Source organism: Chiloscyllium plagiosum, chromosome 16 (assembly GCF_004010195.1).
Source record: "Chiloscyllium plagiosum isolate BGI_BamShark_2017 chromosome 16, ASM401019v2, whole genome shotgun sequence".
NCBI classification, from domain to species: Eukaryota; Metazoa; Chordata; class Chondrichthyes; order Orectolobiformes; family Hemiscylliidae; genus Chiloscyllium; species Chiloscyllium plagiosum.
In genome coordinates, this window is record NC_057725.1 from 60189385 (window position 1) to 60212412 (window position 23028).

Below are 23028 nucleotides of genomic sequence, written 5' to 3' on the forward strand. Positions count from 1 at the left end.
CTTTCATCTAGAAGGACCAGGGCAGCAAATACATAGGAACACCAGACCAACACACCTCTAAGTTCTCCTTCAAGCTACTCACCATTCTAACTTGGATATATGCTGCCGTTTCTTCAGTGTCACTGGGTGAAAATCATGGAACTCCTCTAATAGTATTGTGGGTCTATCAACAAACATGGAGTGCTCAAGAAGCAGCTCACCATCACATTCTCAAGGACAGCTAAGGACAGGCAATAAATGCTGACCAGCCAGTGATGCTCCATCCCACAAGAGAATTTAAAAATATGTATGAAAGCAATATTTGTTGTTGTAAATTGGTCTTCATTGAGGTTTCAGTTTTAAAACCTTATGAAATTCGAATAACCAATAATAGGACAATGAAGGAAATTTGCTAATCAAATGCTACTAAATAATGCACAAATTATCAATAAAAACAAATTAAATTTGAAGAAAATTTGTGTCTCATGACTATGGTATAAGGAACAAAAAGAGCAGAAATAAATCTTTTATAATAAATACCGACTTAAACAAATTCAAACAGAACCTGTATCTACCAAACTTTCAAACAAAATTATGCTTTTTCACCATTGACAGTCACTACTCCTGAAGCTTAACTTCTTTTTCTTCATGAGAAAATAGATGTTCTTGTCATGCATCACTCTATATCTATCTGCCTGCTCAGTTGCAATGATTGGTGATAAAATGATGGCAACTCAATCTCTTCTTACAAATTGGAGTCGTTCACCAATGTACAGGGGGGTACCTGACAGAGGTGTCCAAGATTGTGAACAGCATGGACAGGGTTAGTAGGAAGCAGCTGTTCCCCTCAGTTGAAGAGTCAATAAAAGGGGGCATAATTTTAAAGTGAAAGGCAGAACATTTAGAAGGAATTTGCAGAAAAATTGTTTCACTGAGGGTGGTGGGTGTCAATAATTGCATGGGAAGGTAGCGGAGCTGGAAAACCTCACTCTTCTAAAAGCATTTAGATGAGCACTAGAAGTGCCATAACATTCAAGGCTATGGATCTATACACCTGAAATTAATGAGTTACCAGGTAGAGATTTTCAAGAAGAAAAACTGTTGCGCCCTCAAATGATATAATTTTTAGGATTATTATCTTGCAGACAAATACAAGGAATTGAATATCACAGCTATAATGGATTTTCAATTAAATTAAACAATTTTATTTTGCTGCATGAGCCTCAGTGAACAAATCACTCCTCAACATAGTCTCAAGAGTCATGATATTTAGTCTGTGGAATGGTTTGAACAAAGAGCAAAATGGGTGAGGCTTCAGAGAACACATGCATACAGTGGAACAAACGCTTGGGAAAATGCTTATTCTCAAGCCCACAATGCCTGGGTCACCACAAAAGGTAATGGATTCACTGAAAGTGCACAAAGTCCCCAATTTACCTGTCTAGCAGTATCAAGCTAAAACAGCAATCTGAATCCTGTAGTGAAGAATAACTACTTTACAAATAAGTAAATAAATTCTAATCACAAATAATCATCTATGAGCAATCAACATACAGCTCTGTTAGTAAAATCTCTAACCCTCTTTTTAATGCACCGCACTCCTCCATGAAAATGAGGGGAGGGGGAGATGAAAAGAGAGAAAGAGAAGAGAAAGAGAAAGGTGGGTAGAGAAAGAAAGTAAAGGGGATAGACAGAAAAAGATAGGATGGCGGTAGAAGAGCAAGAGAGTGTGAGTGTGAGAGTGTGAATGAGAGAGCGTGCATGCAAGTGCACGAGTGTGAGTGCAAAAGAGAGAATGAGAGCAAGAGAGCGAGAGCATGAAAGTCTGTCAATGTACTTAGAAGTTTAACCTCTACCATTCAAGGATTCCACGGCGAAATGCCGTCATGTACAACAAACTCCAGTACTTGCGAACTGAGTTAAGATCAGGAAATCAGTACCTGTGAAATTAGGTACATAAACACAGCTCCCATGATTCAATATTGTTATTCATCATTCATTTACATCGGTTAACGTGTTGTTGTGGCCTTAAAGGTGAAAAGGATGGTTGTATTTTTTAGAAGTAAGTTACCATTGCTATTTATAACGTTACTTGTTAAGTCAGTGGGGCAGGTTAAAGCAGACAGCAGCTGACTGTATTAATATGTTGTCAAAAATCTTTTGCCTGGCAACAATGAAGTGATTAACTCCCAGGTAACTGAACAGCTAGTAGATTGAACGGTATAGCCAGAAATCTTCATACATCTGAAAAGGGAGGAGATGCCCTTTTCTCTATGGTAAAATTCATCCTAAGCTGAAGAAAGCCAGTTTATTCTTCCCTTGCCAGTCGTGGCTTTTAACCAGCGAGTAAGTCAGAGGCCTTGTAATTTCTGAACCAGTTTCTTTGTATCTCCTACAAGCAAGTGAAAGTCCCTGGAGAAGAGAGATGGAAAGCAGTGAGTCCTGACAAGCTAAAAGGATCATCTCTGTGTATCCTGCGACAGGGATCAAACAGCTTTACTAGCTTTCCCTCCATTCATAACACCAATGTTTCCTTTGTGTCTGTCTGAATGAACATGAAGCAAAGTTTGAATAGGGGATTAGAGCTTTAAATAGCAAAGGAATATGTTGACAGTTCGTAATCGTTTACTTGCAGCTAAAATATACTGAGAGTGTAACAAATTACAATTCTCGTAAAGTACATAAAGCTGTCTGTGCTTTGTTAACTAATCTTAAAAAAGGAGGTAAATTGGGAAATTTTGAACTCTTTCCATAAAAACTTTAACTTTGTGACAACTTCAGGAATAGCAGGGTGTAATTCCCAGTGCACTATCCCACTGCAGCCTGACACGACAAACATGCATTCTTCATTCACACATAAATGAGATTACTTTTCAGGGCATAAGATCTCATCATTCTGAGATGCTGGTCCATGATTGCTTTAATTAGGTTGGTCTTAGAATAAGATGACATCAAGCATGGCATGCCAATTTGTCATGTGACCACAGAATCCATAATCCCATTCTCCACATAAGCAATTTAGTGGAAAAAGACATTATAAACATGGGAATGAAGGACCACTATTCATACTTCGAGAGAAAAAATGTTCCTTCACACCATTCTTTGTCAGAGTTGCAGTTATCAAACAACAGGGCTGTGATAACCCACCCTCAAAATATTTAGGGGCAACAGCTGCATTCACCCTGAAAGACTAAATCACCAAGGAAAATCCACTCCCGGGGACAGGGGTGACAAAGGTCACCTATAAGAATAAAATGGTGAGGAAAAGTTGCTCATAGGCTTCCTCATAGCAAACCTGAGAGAGACATATGCACAGTAATTCAACGAGCAGCAGCTGTTAGGAAAGTTACCCCATGCTGGCATTGAGGGAATTACTAGGGTAACGATTGGCTGAGTACCAGGAGCTGAGGTCCAGAGTTATGAAAGATGGTATCTTGGTGGTGTTACGGATTGAAAGCTACTATTGGCCTGGATGCAGGACATTTTTCAAGAGCTTGGGAATTCCATTTCTTGGGTCAAAGGTGAGGGAAATAGCCAGATGAGGGTGGGATGGGGGTGGGGGTGGGGAAATGTCAGGAAGAACAGTTAATACTCTTCAATAAAGGATTATTCAGCTAATTGGGATCCAAGAAAACTGAAAATCACTGATAAAAATCACAACACCAGGTTATAGTCCAACAGGATTATTTGGAAGTACTAGCTTTCGGAGCCCTGCTCCTTCGTCAGGTGGTTTGCAGTATAAGATCGTAGGACACAGAATTTATAGCAAAAGTTCACAATGTGATGTAACTGAAATTATATACTGAAAAAGACCTGGATTGTTTGTTAAGTCTTTCAATTTTTAGAATGGGCATGTTGGTTTCAGTTCTTTCATATGTAAATCCCAGAACTTTCTTAAAGTTGCATTCTCAAGCGAACTTTAACAATAGGTGCCATGTTGGCCCAGATAATGTGTCGAAAGTGTGAGCTGCCCTGTGCGAGGCTGACTGTGACCCAATGTTCAGACTGATACTAATCTAAAAAAGGGATTTACAAAATCTCACGTGAATTCATGCAGTTTTTTTGAGCAAAATGTAATTCTGCAAGTACAAATTCACCCCACAAACTTATATGTGCGTGTACATGTGTGTGCGTGGGGGGGGGGTGGTATGAGCGTCTGTGAGAGAGTATGTGAATGTGTATGAGTGAGTTTAAAGGGGTATAAGTCTGTGAGAGAGAGAGCATGTGAGAGTGTGGGAGTGTATGTGTGAGCGTACGAGAGAGAGAGCTTGTGCATATGAGAGAGGGTCTGTAGGAGTTAGAGTGAGAGAGAGTGTGTGCATGAGAGCGAGAGAGCTAGATGTAGTGGAGTCAACTGTCGTGTGACATGAACCCAAGGTCCCAGTTGAGGCCATCCCCATGGGTTCACTTGAGAATGTAACTTTAAAAAAGTAGGAGTTAGAGTGAGAGAGAGTGTGTGCATGAGAGCGAGAGAGAGCGAGAGCGAGAGAGCTAGATGTAGTGGAGTCAATTGTCGTGTGACATGAACCCAAGGTCCCAGTTGAGGCCATCCCCATGGGTTCACTTGAGAATGTAACTTTAAAAAAGTTCTGGGATTTCCATATGAAAGAACTGAAATCAACATGCCTATTCTAAAAGATAAAAGAATTAACAAACAATCCAGGTCTTTTTCAATATATAATTTCAGTTGCATCACACTGTAAACATTGGCTATACATTCTGTGCCCTATGATCTTATACTCCACAACCACCAGAAGGAGCAGCGCTCCGAGAGCTAGTGCTTCCAAATAAACCTGCTGAACTATAACCTGGTGTTGTGTGATTTTAACTTTGTACACCCCAGTGCAACACTGGTATCTCCAAATCACAGCAAATAGAGTGTAACTTCCTGGCTAAGATTGCCAAAGGTGTTGAAGTGCCAGTTACATTTGTTAATCTATGCCTGCTTTTTCTACCAATTTAAATATTGTGGTATTAAGGAAATTGAAATTTTCCTTGTGTGCTGCTGCTTTAATATAAATGGAGAATCAATAATTGAGGATATTATCCTATTGCTGCTTGTGCATGAATCAAAATGCCCTATCTTTCAATAAAAACAGAGAATGCATTTTTCCCTATTTTTGGTTTTATTTAATAAGTGAGTTAGAATGAAAATGTAGCCTACAAAAAAAAATCAAAAAACCGCACTTGAAAAAATATAAATAGGAGCCCTTTTGATCCTTGGTAGCAACTGTAGTGATTGCTACAAGGTCAGCCAGGTGAACCTCAGAATATGAGTTCCCTGACTGGAACAGATGAACAGCCCTAATCAGGGAGACCTGACTGACAGATATAAACAGGAGTACCAGACATTCTGTTTACTCAGAGCTGGCTCTAAGGGAGCTGGCCCAGTGTCAAGTACAATGCACGTGTAAATAAAGGGTATCTTGGTAATGGGCTACAATGCCCTGTGGAGTTGTTTCAGCAACTACTGTATTTGTATTTCTGACAATACTAGCTGTTCACTTCATAGGTCATTTGTTAGATTCAGATATTTCATTAACTTGAGATTTTTAAAAATAAATCATTTACACTTTAATAATGTACTAGAGGATTGTCTAGATAGGAGTTAGCTGATTGCATGTAAACTATAAAATAATTCAGCTCACCCAGTGAACTCCATTTTGTCAATGAAAATTACTATATTCTGCTCTCTTAAAAAAGTAAAATTGTCAACCATCTTCATACAGTCACTTGCTTAGCATAAGCTTGTCTATTATAAATATAAAATTGTCTTTTGGACAGAACACCTGGAATTACCTTGAGGCAGTCAGCCCCAAATCTATTTTGATACATCCCTTCAAGACACTCTGATGACATAGCTACAAACATTCAGAGAAACTTTACTTTTTGTGCTGGGCTAACAAATTACAGAAGTTTGCAAAAAAAAAGGCTCATGGACATTAAATTGCTTTGGCACTTGAAATCAACATTCTGTTGCCTTTTGTCTTTTGCATGAAGTATATAACAGTTGCCTTTCTCCACAACATAACCGGTTCTTTTCCAACTTCATTGTCATATCAGTAGTACAGTGGAAAAATATTCCTCCCACAAATAAAAACTGCTTTTACCGCATCACCATAAATCAGCTCTATTTCAAATTACTACCCTTTAGTAATTTGCATACTATTAAAGGGTGCATTGCTGCTGCTCAAGAACTTTTACCTTCAACCTCTGCGAAGAAAACACAACAAACTTGCTGGCTCTTGTTGCTGAAGTGCTTCATTGGAGCACAACATTAATGCTTTGCAACTCAACTCCTTTGATAACATGAATCAATGAAACAGTGCAGGGACCAGAAGTACATAAAATGCAGAACAAAATAAACTACACACTAGCTTAAGCTCCCCAAGTGTCAGCTGCGGCTGAGGTGTTAACACTGATATTTCTAAGTGGTAGCTCGAGTAGGAAAGTTTCATTGCAATGATTAAACAAAACAGATCAAGTCCAATGAGGTCCTGAATGTGCCCAGCATTGTTGGAGGCTTTGTCGTTTGGATGTAATATTAAACTGAGGCCCCAGCCTTTTTGCTCAGCTAGATGTGCGAGATCCCATGGCAGTACTTCAAAATCTCCAACAGTCATACTCAAATTGACAGTACAAAAACTAAATGATCTGATCATCAAATATTGTTATTTGCAGAAATTTGCTTCATGTCATTTAGCTGTTGGTGTTTCCTTAATTACAATAGTGACTACACTTTAAAGGTGTGCCATTGGCTGCAAAATGCTTTCAGATTCCTAATGATCACAAAGGTGCTATGTACATGCAAATCTACACTTCCCTGCCTACAGCTTGCTCGACCCAAACCACTAAATGCCCAATGTCAACAAGTCATTGTATGTCTTTAATCTTCAGAACAATCTACATTCAAGCCTCCCTTCAAGTCCAGAATTTCTTTCGGTAAATCTTAAGTTAATTTACAATCAAACAAAATAAATTGATTTATCACACAGATTTAGCGTATTGAAGTCCATAACCCACATACATATAAAATCTCTTCTCTTAAATTCACAGAATGACGATAAACTGAGTTTCAATAAATAATATTGTATCAATCGTTTTGACTTAGGAACATTTGCAGCAATGTGCAGGCTTGAGATAGATCCTCAGTGAACATATCACCTTCTGTTTTAGAATACACCTGGTCACTGAAGCCCTCTCTCCCACAGCCACAATGATTTTTAAAAAAAATTGTGTCCCCCACATTGTCAAATACTGCTCGTCATTCACTTATGTCAACAATTCACAACAGTGGCTCAGTGGTTAGCACTGCTGCCTCACAGCATCTGGGACCTGGTTTCGATTCCACCCTCAGGTGACTGCCTGTGTGGAATTTGTACATTCTCCCCATATCTGCCTGGGTTTTCTCCGGGTGATCCAGTTTCCACCCAAAGATGTGCAGGCTAGGTGCATTGGCCATGGGAAATGTAGGGTTACAGGATTGGGATAGGTCTGGGTGGGATGCTGTTCGGAGTATCGGTGTGGACTCGATGAGCTGAATGGCCTACTTCCAGACTGCAGAGATTCTACGGTGCAACAATTCTATGAACTGTTCCAGAAACAAAAAGCAACTCATAAATTACACAACCTAGCTGATTATTCTCAAGCTACCTTTCCTACTATACTCTTAATGTTTTCTTAATTCACCATAGAATGATTTTTAATCACTCACACGAAGGCAGAGTAGTTGACTTGAAAACCTGATTGATCAATTGCACCACTAATAAGACAGAAGCCTAATGGAGCATTCTATCATGAATAGAGTTGATAAAAATGAGCCATGCATCATGCCCATCATGACAATATTAAGAACAAGTGACAACAATAAATTTAATTAAACTGGGCACTATATATTGTATGAAGCTAAATGGCTCCATCACAGAATGGTTGCAAAATGCCTGAAATGACAGCTGAAAAGAGATGGGATATGGGGCTGAGAGCAATTGCAGTAATGAAGCACAGAAAGCTAAAAGCTTCCTGGCCATTCTTTCAAGCCTGCAAGGAACCAGTTGCAAGATGATTTGGAAAGCTGGCCTAGGTGAGTTGATCTAACATGAAGCCACACCAGTCTTTTGTTCAAATGAAGGAACCAAATGTGAAACCCCCCCAACCTTTTAAATACTTGGACCCATTTCCTTCCCAAAAGGCAACTGATCACACATTGTTCAGCTCTTACACTCGTGGGCGGCACGGTGGCACAGTGGTTAGCACTGCTGCCTCACAGCACCAGAGACCCGGGTTCAATTCCCGACTCAGGCGACTGACTGTGTGGAGTTTGCACATTCTCCCCGTGTCTGCGTGGGTTTCCTCCGGGTGCTCCGGTTTCCTCCCACAGTCCAAAGATGTGCAGGTCAGGTGAATTGGCCATGCTAAATTGCCTGTAGTGTTAGGTAAGGGGTAAATGTAGGGGTACGGGTGGGTTGCGCTTCGGCGGGGCGGTGTGGACTTGTTGGGCCGAAGGGCCTGTTTCCACACTGTAAGTAATCTAATCTAATCTACTCTAATGATACAGGGAACCAAATCATGGAAAAAGAGAGACACTGACCAACAATCAACTGCAATAACTTGAGTGGTGTATGGAAATTTCAACAGATGAATTACTATCCTGCATAATAAATTTGGTCAGGACATTCATAGGGACTGTACTAATTATAGACTGCTCAACCAGTTATTCTTATCCTATTTTATGCTGCAGCATTTTAAGATGTAGATATTTGGTGACCAAAAACAGAGTATTTAGCACTTTTCATATATAAACCATACAATGATTAAGGAAATCCCAAGGAATTTTATACATAAATTATAAGGAGCAAGAGGGTAACTAGGGCAAGGATAGGTCCACTCAAGGTCAAAGGAAGGAAGTTATGCATAGAGCCAGAGGAAGTGGCTGAGATCCTTAACAAGTAAACTTGGATTCAGTATTCACAAATGAAAAGGATGCAGTGGATGGCATGTCTCTGGAGGAGTATGTTGATATTCTAGGATTTTCATGTCAACATAAAAAGGTGGGGGTGTTGAGTGTTTTAAAAAGCATTACGGTGGACAAGTCCCCTGGACCTGATGGGATCTATCTCAGAATGCGGAGGGAGGCAGGTGAGGAAATTGATGGGGTCTTGGACGAAACCTTTCTGAACTCTTTAGTCACAGGAGAGGTCCCAGAGGACTGGAGAATAGCCAACATTGCTTCTTTGTCTAAGAAGGGCAACAGGGGTAATCTGAGAAATAACAGGTCAGGGAGCCTTACTCAGTTCAATCAATCCCATTCGTCTACTTTCCCTCTTTGCCCTACAAGTTTATTTACATTTGGTGTTCTACGGGAACAGCTTTTCTTTGTCTAATTTTTCCAGACATGGAAATCTTGTACATCTTCAATAAAACTTCCCTCAATTTCCATTGCAACTCTAACTTCTCAAAACTAATCATGTCAAGAAAATTCCCTCTGGAACAATTCTGGCAAATTTGTTCTGCAACCTCTCAAGGATCTTCACATACCTGCCACTTGTGTTTTGGAAAACATTTATTTTCCTGATTCTACATTCTCTCTGCTTATTCGTGGAAGGACTGCAACTTAATACTATGTACTTAAGATTCGTGCATCTAAGACTCGTGCCCAGTTCCTCTTCCTCTTTGCTGAGCACAAACTTGCTCTTCCCTATTGATTTTTCTGAGTCCATTCTTTTTTGTAATGTTTTCTATTGCATGAGCTACTGGGGATAGTTGCAGCTACCGTCCTCTTTCTTGGTAGCAATCTACAGGATGTTATGTTTGCGCGTAGTGTTAGGTAAGGGGTAAATGTAGGGGTATGGGTGGGTGGCGGGTCGGTGTGGACTTGTTGGGCCGAAGGGCCTGTTTCCACACTGTCATGTAATCTAAATCTAATCTAAACCTTCTCTCTAAGCAGTGTGGCCACTGAGAAGTTTTGTACACGATCAGCATGCTGAAGAATGGCTCCTGCCATATACAGACCTTGAAGGTCATGACAACTGAACGTTGCCTTGAATTACTTAGTCTAGAACAGCGGTGAGGAACCTTTTTATGTCGAAGGTCGCATTATGTTAGTGTAATCTAATAAAGCCGCATCAAAGAAACTTCAATTACATATTCTTCAGTCTGTGAGGATTATTTCATTGAATTTTCTTTTACTCTCTGTTATTTTAAATACATTCATTTTAAGATTAAAATAAAAATAATAAAGGATGAAAAAATATATTAATAAAATATAAAATATTTGTTCTGCAAAATTTGGATTCATTCAAAAGGTAAGGCCGCATGCAGCCTCAAGTCTGCAGGTGCCCCACCCCTGGTCGAGAACAATACTCAAGAGGAAGCGTGAAATGTTGCATTTGAAAAAAGTGTCAAAGAAATCTTAAGAACCACAGAAACAGCGCCTTTGGTCCAAAGCATCCATCCAACCAGATATCCTAAATTAATTTAGCCCATTTGCCAACATTTACCTCATATCACATTAAACTCTTCCTATTCAGATACCCATCCAGATGCATTTTAATTGTAGTAATTGCGACAGCCTCCACCATTTCCTCTGGCAGCTCATTCCATACACACACCACCCTCTGAGAGAAAAGTTGCCCCTTAGATCCCTTTTAAGTCTTTCCTCTCTCACCTTAAACCTATGCCTTCTAGTTCCCTATCCTGGGAAAAAAACCTTGGCTGTTCACCTTATCCATGCCCCTCCTGATTTTACAAACCTCTACAAGGTCACCCATCACCTCCTCAATCCAGGGGAAATAGCCCCAACCTACTCAGCATCTCCCTACAAACTCTGCAAATCCCAGCAGGGTAATAAATAGAAAGCAGGAATTATCAACAGTGCTTCACCCGGAGGCCCACTGAAGATGTTACTTAGTAGGGTGACGAAACATCTGGAAGTGAACCTTCCAGCTCAGCGAGCAAATCTACATCCAGATCCTTTCAGGTTTCACAGCATCTTTCCTAATGCAGGGAGACCAGAATTGGACACAGTATCGCAAAAGTGACCGAACCAATGTCCTGTACAGCTGCAATATGGCTTCTCAAATATGATAACCAATAATGACAAGTGTACCAAATGCCTTTTTTACCATCTTGTCTACCCGTGACACCACTTTCACGGAACTATGAACATGCTCCCAAGGTCTGTTTGTTCAGCCACTGCCCAAGACCTTACCATTAAGTGTATAAGTCCTGCCTTTCCAAAATGCAGCACCTCACATTTATCCAAATTAAATTCCTATCTGCCACTCCTAGGCCCATTTGCCCACCTTATCAATGTCCCATTGCACTGCAAGGTAACCTTCTGCACTGTCCACTATACCATCGATTTTGATATCATCTGAAAGCTTAATAGCCACACCTCCAAATTCATATCCAAACCATTTATATAAAAGTGACAAAAAACAGCAAACTCAGCACCAATTCTTGTGGCAAACCATTGGTCACAGGCCTCCAGTCCAAAAACCAGCCCTCCACCACTACCCTCTCTCTCGTACCTTCAAGCCTATTTTGTATCCAAATGGGTAGCTCTCCCTGTATTCCATGTGATTTAACCTTGCTAACCAGTCTACAATACGGAATCTTATAGAACGCCTTACTGAATCATAGAATCTCTACAGTGTGGAAGCAGGCTATTCAGTCCATCAAGTCCACACTGACCCTCCAAACAGCAGGCCACACAGACCCACCCCTTCATCCTATCCCTTTAAACTTGCATTTCCCATGGCTGTTTCCTTGCTGTACATCTCTATGACTCTATACCTCTATGTACAAATTACACTGATGTGGCAGACATTGCTATATAGACTATAGAAGACCTAACATCTGGGTATTCTATCTTTGAGATCCTAAGATATTCTCTCAAGCCGATATGACATCATATTGCCTTCAAATCATATTTCGACATCAACCCTGTCAGACTCTTACACTTTTATGAAAACATTCCAAGCAGTGTTTATGTAAAATCCTGATGAAGGGCTTTTCCAGCACCACGTTAATCTAAACTCTGATTTCCAGCATTTGCAGTCCTCACTTTTTCCTAGTGTTTATGTAAATCTAAGTTGTTGTTAGCAGTCCTATAAACTTCTCAAAGCTATGAAAGTGAATAATGCATGGGGTCCAACACTGTGTTGCCATGGTATCTTAAGCTTTTATTTTGTTTGATGTTAATGTGGAATTGTTCTGGTACTGTTGTGTGTCAAGCATTTTTCTTTAATGTGAAGAGCAAAAACAAAAGACTGATAAAGGAAGTAACTACTTGGAAAATTTCAGACAGATTACAACCAAAAATAAGACATTAACCACATCAAGCATCACTTAATGGATTTCTTCACACCATTCAGACATATAATTATACGAGCCACAATGAGAACATAAACCAACTACTTGATGATTGCATTTCCAAAACAGCTTTCAATAATTCAGCTTTTAACATAACTTGGCTGAAAAATTCCAGGTCAACAAGAACTCTTCCTAAATTAGAGAAAATTAAGCAAAATGAAAGCAATTTAAAATTTTGCATGCAGGATAAGTGGCATTACAGGTCAAGCACCTTACATCACTGTGCAGCAAAATAAATGCACTACTTCTGGAATTAGCAGATTAATACTTTAAAGTGACTACAGTGTAGGAGGACAGCAGCAAGCCTTACCTGGCTGGATCAGGGTAAATTGGGTGCTCTCTTGATCCAGAACCATCGTTCCGAGACAGAGATATAAGTGAGGACTCCAACAGTCGCCTACAGAGTTAAAAAAGGGAGTTTCAGGTAACTTGTCAAATAGGAAGGTAAATTACTGTGACATCGGGATGCTTAATTTAATTTCTTTAAACAGCCATTTTTCCAATGCTCAAAACATTAGACCAAGTTTAATTTCTAAAAGGATCTAACTGCAGTACAACCAGATTTCACTTCATCGAATCCTCCATTACATTGTATGACAAGTATATCTTATGTATCTACAGTTACTGACCGCCAGCCACCAATACCTTGTGCAATGCCTATCAATTTGTGTATGTGCATTGACAAAAGTTACTTTAGTACCATAAATAGGAATCATTCCTCTCCTTTTACGGACAACACCAAGGAATAGGAATGCTCGATCATTTCCCTCCCTCCTAGCTCAGGTACATGGACATTAATTATGGCAGTCCTGGCTATGCCTGCAGTGATAGCTTCACAGGGACTTTCCTGATCTCTGCCATTTAATACCCCCTGCAGCAAGATTCAATGAGTCCTCAGGGATCAACTACAAGCAGAACAGTAATTCATTTGCTCTATCTGTCTGTGGTAACTGACCTGTTGTATATTGACAGCATTTGGTGTTTTGCTTCATTCAAAGACTCTTCTCTTTTGTCTCTACCTTCATCTTTCTTGACAAACATTTCAGTCACACTTGTAACACAAGATAGCTAAGGGTTTATTTCTTCATTATTCTAATCTCACTACATATTTATTCAGCACCTTTCCACAGTAGTTGGGACATTTTCTACTTTAATGGCACCACATAAACAAAGGTTGTTTTGTTGTCCTGAGAAAAAAAAAGACAACTAGGCCGTGAGTTCAACATTTTCCAAGTCATCGAGTCATAGAGATGTACAGCATGGAAACAGACCCTTCGGTCCAACTCGTCCATGCCGACCAGATATCCCAACCCAAACTAGTCCCACTTGCCAGCACCTGGCCCATATCCCTCCAAACCCTTCCTATTCATATATCCATCGAGATACCTTTTAAATGTTGCAATTGTACCAGCCTCCACCACTTCCTCTGACAGTTCATTCCATATATGTACCACCCTCTGCGTGAAAACGTTGACCCTTAGGTCTCTGTTATATCTTTCGCTCTCAAGCTAAACCTATTCCCTCTAGTTCTGGACTCCCCACCACAGAGAAGAGACTTTGTTTATTTATCTTATCCATGTTCCTCATGATGTTATAAATCTCTATAAAGGTCACCCCTCAGCCACCAACACTACAGGGAAAACAGCCCCCAGCCTATTCAACCTCTCCTTATAGCTCAAATCCTCCAACCCTGGCAACATCCTTGTAAATCTTTTCTGAACCCTTTCAAGTTTCACAACATCCTTCAGATAGGAAGGAGACCAGAATTGCACACAATATTCCAAAAGTGGCATAATCAACTTCCTATACAGCGGCAACATGACCTCCCAACTCCTGTACCCAATACTCTGAACAATAATGGAAAGCATACCAAACGCCTTCTTCACTATCCTATCTACCTGCGACTCCAACTTTCAAGGAGCTATGAACCTTAACTCCAAGGTCTCTTTGTTCAGCAACACACCCTAGGACCTTACTATTAAGCGTATAAGTCCTGCTAAGATTTGCTTTCCCAAAATGCAGCACCTCACATTTATCTAAGTTAAACTCCATCTGCCATTCCTCAACCCATTGGACCATCTGATCAAGATCCCATTGTAATCTGAGGTAACCTTCTTCGCTGTCCACTACACCTCCGATTTTGGTGTCATCTGCAAACTTACTAACTATACCTCTTATGCTCACATCCAAATCATTTATATAAATGACGAAAAGTAGTGGACCCAGCACTCCACTGGTCACAGGCCTCCAGTCTGAAAAACAACCATCCACCACCACCCTGTCTACTACCTTTGAGCCAGTTCTGTATCCAAATGGCTATTCTCCCTGTATTTCATGAGATCTAACCCTGCTAACCAGGGGGAGCCTTGTTGAACGCCTTACTGAAGTCCATATAGATCACGTTCATCGCTCTGCCCTCATCAATCCTCTTTGTTACTTCTTCAAACAATTCAATCAAGTTTGAGACATGATTTCCCAAACATAAAGCCATGTTGACAATCCCTAACCAGCCCTTGCCTTTCCAAATACATGTACTTCCTGTCCCTCAGGATTCCCTCCAATAACTTACCCACCACCGATGTCAGGCTTACTGGTCTATAGTTTCCTGGCTTGTCCTTACCACCTTTCTTAAACAGCAGCACCATGTTAGCCAACTTCCAGTCTTCCAGTACCTCACCTGTGACTATTGATGATACAAATATCTCAGCAAGGCGGCCAGCAATCCCTTCTCTAGCTTCCCACAGAGTTCGAGGGTACAACCTGATCTGGTCCTGGGGATTTACGCACTTGTGTATTTCAAGACATCCAGCACTTCCTTCTCTGTAATATGGACATTTTTCAAGATGTCACCATTTATTTCCCTACGTTCTATATCTTCCATGTCCTTTTCAATAGTAAACGCTGATGCAAAATACTTGTTTAGTATCTTCCTCAACTCCTGCGGCTCCACACAAAGGCCGCCTTGCTGATCTTTGAGGGGCCCTATTCTCTCCCTCGTTATCCTTTTGTTCTTAATGGATTCGTAAAAGCCCTTTGGATTCTCCTTAACTCTATTTGTCAAAGCTATCTCATGTCCCCTTTTTGCTCTCCTGATTTTCCTCTTGAGTCCTGTCTTGATGCTCTTATAAAGATTCATTCGATCTATCTTGTCTATACCTGACATAGGCTTCCTTCTTTTTCTTAACCAAACCCTCAATTTCTTTAGTTCCCCCACCCCCCACCTTATTAGTTTAATTCCTCCTGAGCAGCTCTAGCAAATCTCCCTGGCAGTATATTAGTCCCCTTCCAATTCAGGTGCAATCCGTCCTTCTTGTGCAGGTCACGTCTACCGCATAAGAGATTTCAGTGATCTAAAAAAAATGTGAATCCTTCTCCTGTACACCAGCTCCTCAGCTATGCATTCACCTTCTCTATCCTCCTATTCCTGCCCTCACTAGCACACAGCACGAGTAATCCAGATATTACTACTCTCGAGGATCTCCCTTTTAAATTCCTGCGTAACTCTCTATATTCTCCCTTCAGAATCTCATCCTTTTCTTTACCTACGTCATTGGCTCCAATGTGTACAAAGACCTTCTGCTGGTCTCTCTCCCCCTTTGAGAACATTCTGCACTCTGAGACATCCTTGATCCTGGCACTAGGGAGGCAAAACACCATTCTGATTTTTCACTGATGGCCACAGAAACCAGTCTGTCTATGCTGCCAACTACAGAGTCCCCTATGACAATTGATCTCTTGAACCAGATCAAAAAACTAAAAATAAATTACGTTAGTGCATACAACACGTAAACTGTTGTTCAGACGAACTGAATTATCCACACTTTGTTTACATGAGACTAATTCAAAGGCAATCAAATCTTTTACAACCTTGAACCTGCAGTAAGACGTGGGTGTTGCATCCCCGTTTAAATTGAAACCCTCCAATATGAACTGGCTCAATTTGACGATTAAGTAATTTGGAATGAATCCAAGTGAATGTGGATCTAGAATTTTTTTTTAAATTAAGGAAGAATTGCATTCCAAGTTAAGATTATTGTGCATTATTCACTACAAACAGAAGAATAGCAACATTGAATAAAGCCACACTCAATAAACTTGCAAAAAGTAACAAATGCAAATTAATAACTCTATTCACCATAAGTTTAATTGGCCTTTCTCTGGCAGCAGTAACTGATTTACATTACAACCAATTTTCATCAGAAACAAAAATAAGAATTGCTGGAAAAGCTCAGCAGATCTGGCAGCATCATAGCTTGCCAGACCTGCTGAGCTTTTCTAGCAATTCCTGTTTTTGTCTCTGATTTACACAAAATCCACTGTTCTTTCGGGTTTTTACATCCATCGTAACCAGTAATTGGAAGTCACTGGTGCCAGATCAATACAATATGATACCATCATGCCAACTCCACGTAAAAAGATCAGATTCTTAATGTTTCAAATCTGAAGGAATGTGAATTAAAGCACAAATGATATTCAGTTCGACCTAAAATGTGTTAAAAGTAAAATTGGTGAGCCACAGCCAGAAGGTGTTGCAAAAAGGAAATGTTTTATTTGCCTCAACAAAAATGCAATTCAAATTTGGAGTAAGTTAAACTGAACATTTGTGGAATATATCTGAATGCAAAAGGAAAATAAAATAAAGGAGGGATGGCAGCATTAAAAAGTTCAGTTCTAGAGATCTGTGAGATGGTACTTAAGTTGAATCTATTTGATAAGAAATGAGAAATAAAGAGAGAAGGGTTTTAGAAATATACCATTCACAACTGAAAATGGTAAAGGGGACAGAGTAGCAAATATATGAACCAATTCGATAACATTCAAAACTTGGATCTTTTCATCTTGCATTCATTCAGTCCGAAAAGCAAGAAACCCAACTCAGAAAGCAAATATCAATTCATACAACATTTGGACAGAGTGATGATCAGTTGGAACACGGTTAGCCTGGGGATGCACGTGGGTCTATTTTAGCTGGTGATGAACCTCAGACTAGTCAACTGAATGGATTGCTCAGGAATGCATGGTCATAAGGAATGCAGTGTGAATTGACAGCCATAGAACTGACTAATATAGCAACTCACACATGAAGTTCATATTAAACAAAATTGCATACAGCTAAACAGATGATGTTGCCAATGTAATGTTAAAAGATTAAATTGGAATATATTAAAGAGTTAAACTGCATTGACTGAACATTCTGGAAATGGGGGGGGACAACATTCATACAGGAATGCGAATGACTCCCACTCCATTCAGACAGTCATTTCCTACTACTCCCCCAATTATTATCAAATTAAATTGTCATGCAATCTCTTCCATTCAGAAATGATTTCATAGCCATCCGCTGAAGCTAGGACATATTACACCTACATTGTCTTGGGAATCACTGAGTCAGGAAATAGTTTGCATAACGAGTTCCCTGGCAGTTGCATTTCCATTATCTCCATGGATGATCTCATCCTATCATTGTACCTGGGGTAACATGTGACTGTGAGGGAGTGGCTTGGGGGGGGGGTGTTGTCTTCAGTGGCATGTGACTGTGGAGAAGTGGCTAGTGTACCTGTGAGCATGACCAACTGACCTGTATAAAGGGGATGTATTTTCTATGTTCAGGGCCTCTTTGTCTCAACTTTGCATTCATGGGAAGATGGTCAAAGAGGTCACCTAGTTTGTACAAGCTTTAATAAGCTTTAACTGTTTGCAGAAGTTGGTGGGTGCAAATTGCGTCTTGTGTGTGAAACCTCAGGAAAAGATCCTAACACCATGGGACCCCTCTAGGATCAGCTATTCGTGACACCATCTCTGGTTGCCCCGAGAAGTCTTTGATGAAATGACACTAACACCTTAACCTGGTACATTCCAATACATTGATGACAAGTTTCTTTTTGATATTTAGATTTACACTGCAAAACTAATTCTTTACATATCCAAATATACTCAAACCAGCATTCAAATGTATCAGTAAAATGGAGTAATCAAATGATTCTAAATGAGTTAGTTGCAAAATCTGTCAGTTGGTTATCTATGACAAGAATGCATTCACTGGCCAATGTGCTATCTGGTAATCCTACAGAATCACACGATACAACACGAAATACATTTGCAACCTCATGAATAAAGCCTTAATCATCTGCTCAATGTGAAGGCTTGTGCCAAGATAGGGCATTCCAAAGCTATCCTGCAAAACAATAGCTATCCTGATCAACTCATCTCTCGCTGTATATCATGCAAACTCACAAAATGCTCTATGGTCACCATGTTTGGCCCCAGAAAGGTCCCAAAAAGGAAAGGAACAACGTCTCAAAGATTTGAGCAAAAGATGATTAGCCATCTCACACTGCTATTTTGCAGTTAAAGTAACTGCTCTTAAACATACTGTACTAACAGGATAACGCCATCAAGTCAAAAAAATTGGACCTGCCATGCAGATACTAATATGTTATATTAATTTCAGTGGCAGTGAGAAGCCAGGCACCTAGACTGTACTTCTCAGCAAAGGGTGGACCATATCAAACAAAACATTCTGAAGGAGGAGCACCAGACCTAAATGTTGGCTCTACTTTCTCTCCACAGATACTGCCAGATCTGCTGAGTTTCTCCAGTAATTTCTGTTTTTGTTCAAAACATCTCCTTGGCTGCCTACAGCAGGCAGAGTGCCAACCATGCTCCATCAGCCTGTGATTGCAAAACACAAGTATGCAGCTTTTGATGTGATTCGGCCAATTGACAACAGTTACGAAAATAATTCAGACTGTGCTAAGACGTATACTTGAAAGCAAGTTTAAATTCAGCAGTTAGGCTGGCAGCACGTTTTATTTATACATGCTACAGATATTCACACAGAGGACCCTGTTCTGGATGGGCAAAAGGACTTTGAGCATACATTGCATCATTTTTGTTGAGAAAGGGTTATGGAAACTGTCAATCCCTGATGCATTCGCCATGACAATGCCTGACCAGTCTTCATGGTTGAAGTTTAATCAGCTAGCCAAGATGGGCATGGTGGTCATGGAGTGGCAGCGGCAGAAGCCTGTAACCGAGACCCCAGAAGTGGTTACAGGTAACCTGGAGCCCGTTTCAGAGGTAGCAAGCAGTGACTGCACTAGCAGCAGAGGAGGAAGAAAAAGAAGAGAGAAGAGGATAAAGATGAACTCGGTGCAGTAAAATCTTGCAGTATATTCAGTGTTTCAAGATGGCACTGGAACCTGGTGACACTTTGTATAGAATATGGTGAAAAGTTTTTTTGCAGGTTTTATATTTATATATTTACAATAAATCTAAATCCACAGATTGACTGTTAACGGACCATACTGTATCTCTATGCCAATCATGGTCGAACCAACCAGACCATATTCTCATGCTATATAAACTGATGTTCCTTTACCAAGCTTGGTTTCTTGCATCCTCTCCTGAAAGTACAAGACAAAAAACTTCAAGTCTGTGTCGCTTTTTGACAAATTTTAAGTTGACCACAAACAAGTTATTATTTAGATCAATTGCATAACATGTCTAGTAGCATTAATTATCCCAAGATTGAGTTGGGTAAAATAAATGTCAGAAGACCAAGAAATATGTTCAGGCTTACTCCGAAGACTAGTTTTTTTTTTAAATGATTCATCCACACAATAGCAGCATTGCCGGCTAAACCAACATTGATCGTCAATTCTTAATGTCCCTTCAGAAGGTAATTTCGATCCTTGTAATACAGTACTGTTAAGGAGGGAGTTCCAGGATTTGGATCCAGTGGCAGTAAAGATACAGTGAGTTAGTTCCAAGTCAGGATAGTTAATGAGTTTAGTTCAAATAAAGAGACAGTTCTGAATCTCATTCTCAGAAATTAAGTCAGACAATTAAGCAATATAGGCATTGTAAAATAACTGGAAAATGGTGATTAAAAATGGGTTTCAGTAGAAATTGCAGAATGTGAAGAGTGTTAGTCAATGATTAAATATAACTGTGCGGGGAAACAAAATAAATCTAGGAGGCCAAAATGAAAAGCAAAATTGCCAGAAAAAGAATGGGAAATGTTCACAGCGTAATTGTTTACTATATTTTTTTAATATGGAAAGCAACTAATTCAAGAAGAAATCAGATATCCTTGTATTGAAGAATAACAAGATTTTGGGATAATATCAGTTTGGTGTTAGCTTGCTAACCTTCTTTACTTAGCCAATGCCAATTAAGCTAATTGGAGCTGCTCTCTTATCCATAACCTACATAAAGTTCAGAAGAACAATTTCATCTCAGAAGATTTCAATAACTGTGGAATAAATGTCAAATCTCCACCAGATGTTTGGCATAAAGTGCAAGTTCTAAATGTGCAACAGGAATTCTCTCTGTGAATTTGACATATTACGAAAATATATTTCAAAAACTAACTAGCAAACCATTCAATGCTCTGTTTCCTTCCCATTCATTAAAATGAATTTGAAAACATTTAAAAATTTAAAAGTTTTAAAGAGCAAAGTAAATTCCTTCACTAGTTTAAAATCAGAATAGGGAAAATCATTCAAATCACCAGAAAGGCAAACTTAGACACAAATGGGAAAACAAAATCATTTCTGACAAATATTTTCACGCAAACGCACCGTGTAAAGATATTGAACATTGGTTAACTGAGCTATCATTAATATATGGTAGTATCAGGATAGCACCATTTCAAGAAGTATGCAAGACATGAGATTTTCTGCTTCAGTGAGACCTCGCTTTGAACAATTAAGCAGCTGATGTTTTAGCACTAATATCTCTCACTACATAAATTGATTTCATGTTACTCACTGAAGTGCCTGCATGAGTATTCTGCAGAGCCATAAGAAACTACACATAATTCCTCTGGAAGAACTAAATTCAATGTAATTCAAAACAAGAGAGATTATTCTTAAGAACTGACCATTATGTTGACAAGTAGAAATCTGTAACAGCAGATCTAAAAGCTCAATTCGAACAGTTAGCAATTTGATCCATGACAATTGCACCAGAAGTCAACTTGAAAATAAAAGTTTAATGGATTCAAAAACAGAGCAGATTTTGCTCCACCATTCTCTGACAGTTTTGAAAAGGAAACAACTTTAACAATTAAAGGAGAGCCATATCATGACGTGTACCAGGTAAAGAAAGATTAAGTAGTAAGTTAAGGACATAACATAAGGGAATTTGTAGCAAAGTAAGATCAATGATCAATTGGAAGAGCCAGCAACAATACTTTAATCAAAACATATGGTGGAGACTTGCAAAGTTAGCAGCAGCATCTGTAATTTAAATGAAATAAAGATGCTGTTTGCTGTAGGTAGATGAACATAAACTGACCAAATTCCTGCAGCATGTACCTGTATTGTGAAAGCCAAAAGGTTTTTTTAAACTAAAATGGAAATGACAGAGGCACTGGCAATAATCTTTCAACCCTGCCTAGATTTAAGGTGGTGCCAGAGGACTGAAGCATTGCATATATTACACCTCGTTCTAAAGGATTTGTAAAGATACGCCTGGAATTTCAGACTGGTCAGTCTAACTTCACTGGTGAGGGAACCCTCTGGAAACAATTATTCTGTGTCGAACTAACAATCACATGGAGAAGTGTGGGCTGATTTGGAAGAGTCCGCATGGATTTGCGAAGGAAAAATCTTGCAGAATTAATGTGGATTTTTTCCAAGAGGTTAACAGGCAGAGTTGCTTCCGGCAATGTTGTTAATGTGCATGCATGGATTTCAAAAAAAAAAGTGTTGTATACAATGCCACACAACAAACTGAGAAAAGCTGTAGGTCATGGAATAATAGAAACAGTATCAACATGGATACAAAATTGGCAGTAGGGTAGAAAACAGTAATGGTTAATGAGTATTTTGCTGACTCAATGATGAGGGAGCCAAGCATATATCCATTTTTAACAAGTAGTGCCGATTTGACAATCCATCTGCAGCAGGCACCGGCAGCTTTCATGGCTGCAGTAATGCAAACATCATTGCAGTTCCTCGTTTGAGCAATGACATAAGCTAAGCATGTGAAAATGTCTTTACATACTTTACAATTACATTGACAATCTTAATGGAATGGTCATCTACAAGGGTGTAAGGTTTCATGTTTGTAAAACGGGTAACAACAGCAATAAGTATACCGCTTTGGATACTGTTGGGGGGGTCCTGGCAGGGGTAAGCTGCAGTGACCGCGTCTCTGGCACGAGATCCGGCTCCGAGGCCCAGAAGGGAAAGGGGGAGAGGAGGAGAGCACTAGTTATAGGAGACTCTATAGTTAGAGGGACAGACAGGCGGTTCTGTGGACATGGGCGAGACTCTCGGATGATTTGTTGCCTCCCGGGTGCCAGGGTCCAAGACGTCTCGGACCGTGTCTTCACGGGGAGGGTGTGCAGCCAAATGTTGTTGTGCACATTGGCACCAACAACATAGGTAGGAAGAGGAGTGGGGAGGTCATTCAGGAGCTCAGGGAGTTAGGCTGGAAGCTAAAAGCTAGGACTGACAGAGTCGTCATCTCTGTGTTGTTGCCGGTGCCACGTGACAGTGAGGCAAGGAATGGGGAGAGAGTGCAGTTAAACACGTGGCTGCAAGGATGGTGTCGGAGGGAGGGCTTCAGGTATTTGGACAATTGGACTGCATTCTGGGGAAGGTGGGACCTGTACAAGCAGGACGGGTTGCACCTGACCCAGAAGGGCAGCAATATCCTGGGGGG

The 23028-nt window shown here is 40.0% G+C and overlaps 1 protein-coding gene across 4 annotated transcripts in view; it reads right to left on the bottom strand.

Annotated features, from left to right (window-relative positions):
* LOC122557951 (activating molecule in BECN1-regulated autophagy protein 1-like) overlaps positions 1-23028 on the bottom strand; it is a 384568-nt gene that overhangs the window by 277737 nt on the left and 83803 nt on the right. For all 4 annotated transcript variants that reach the window (XM_043706209.1, XM_043706207.1, XM_043706208.1 and 1 more), the window contains one exon: positions 12662-12748. In XM_043706209.1, the coding sequence (XP_043562144.1) occupies positions 12662-12748 (87 nt within the window). The remainder of the gene's footprint in view (positions 1-12661; positions 12749-23028) is intronic.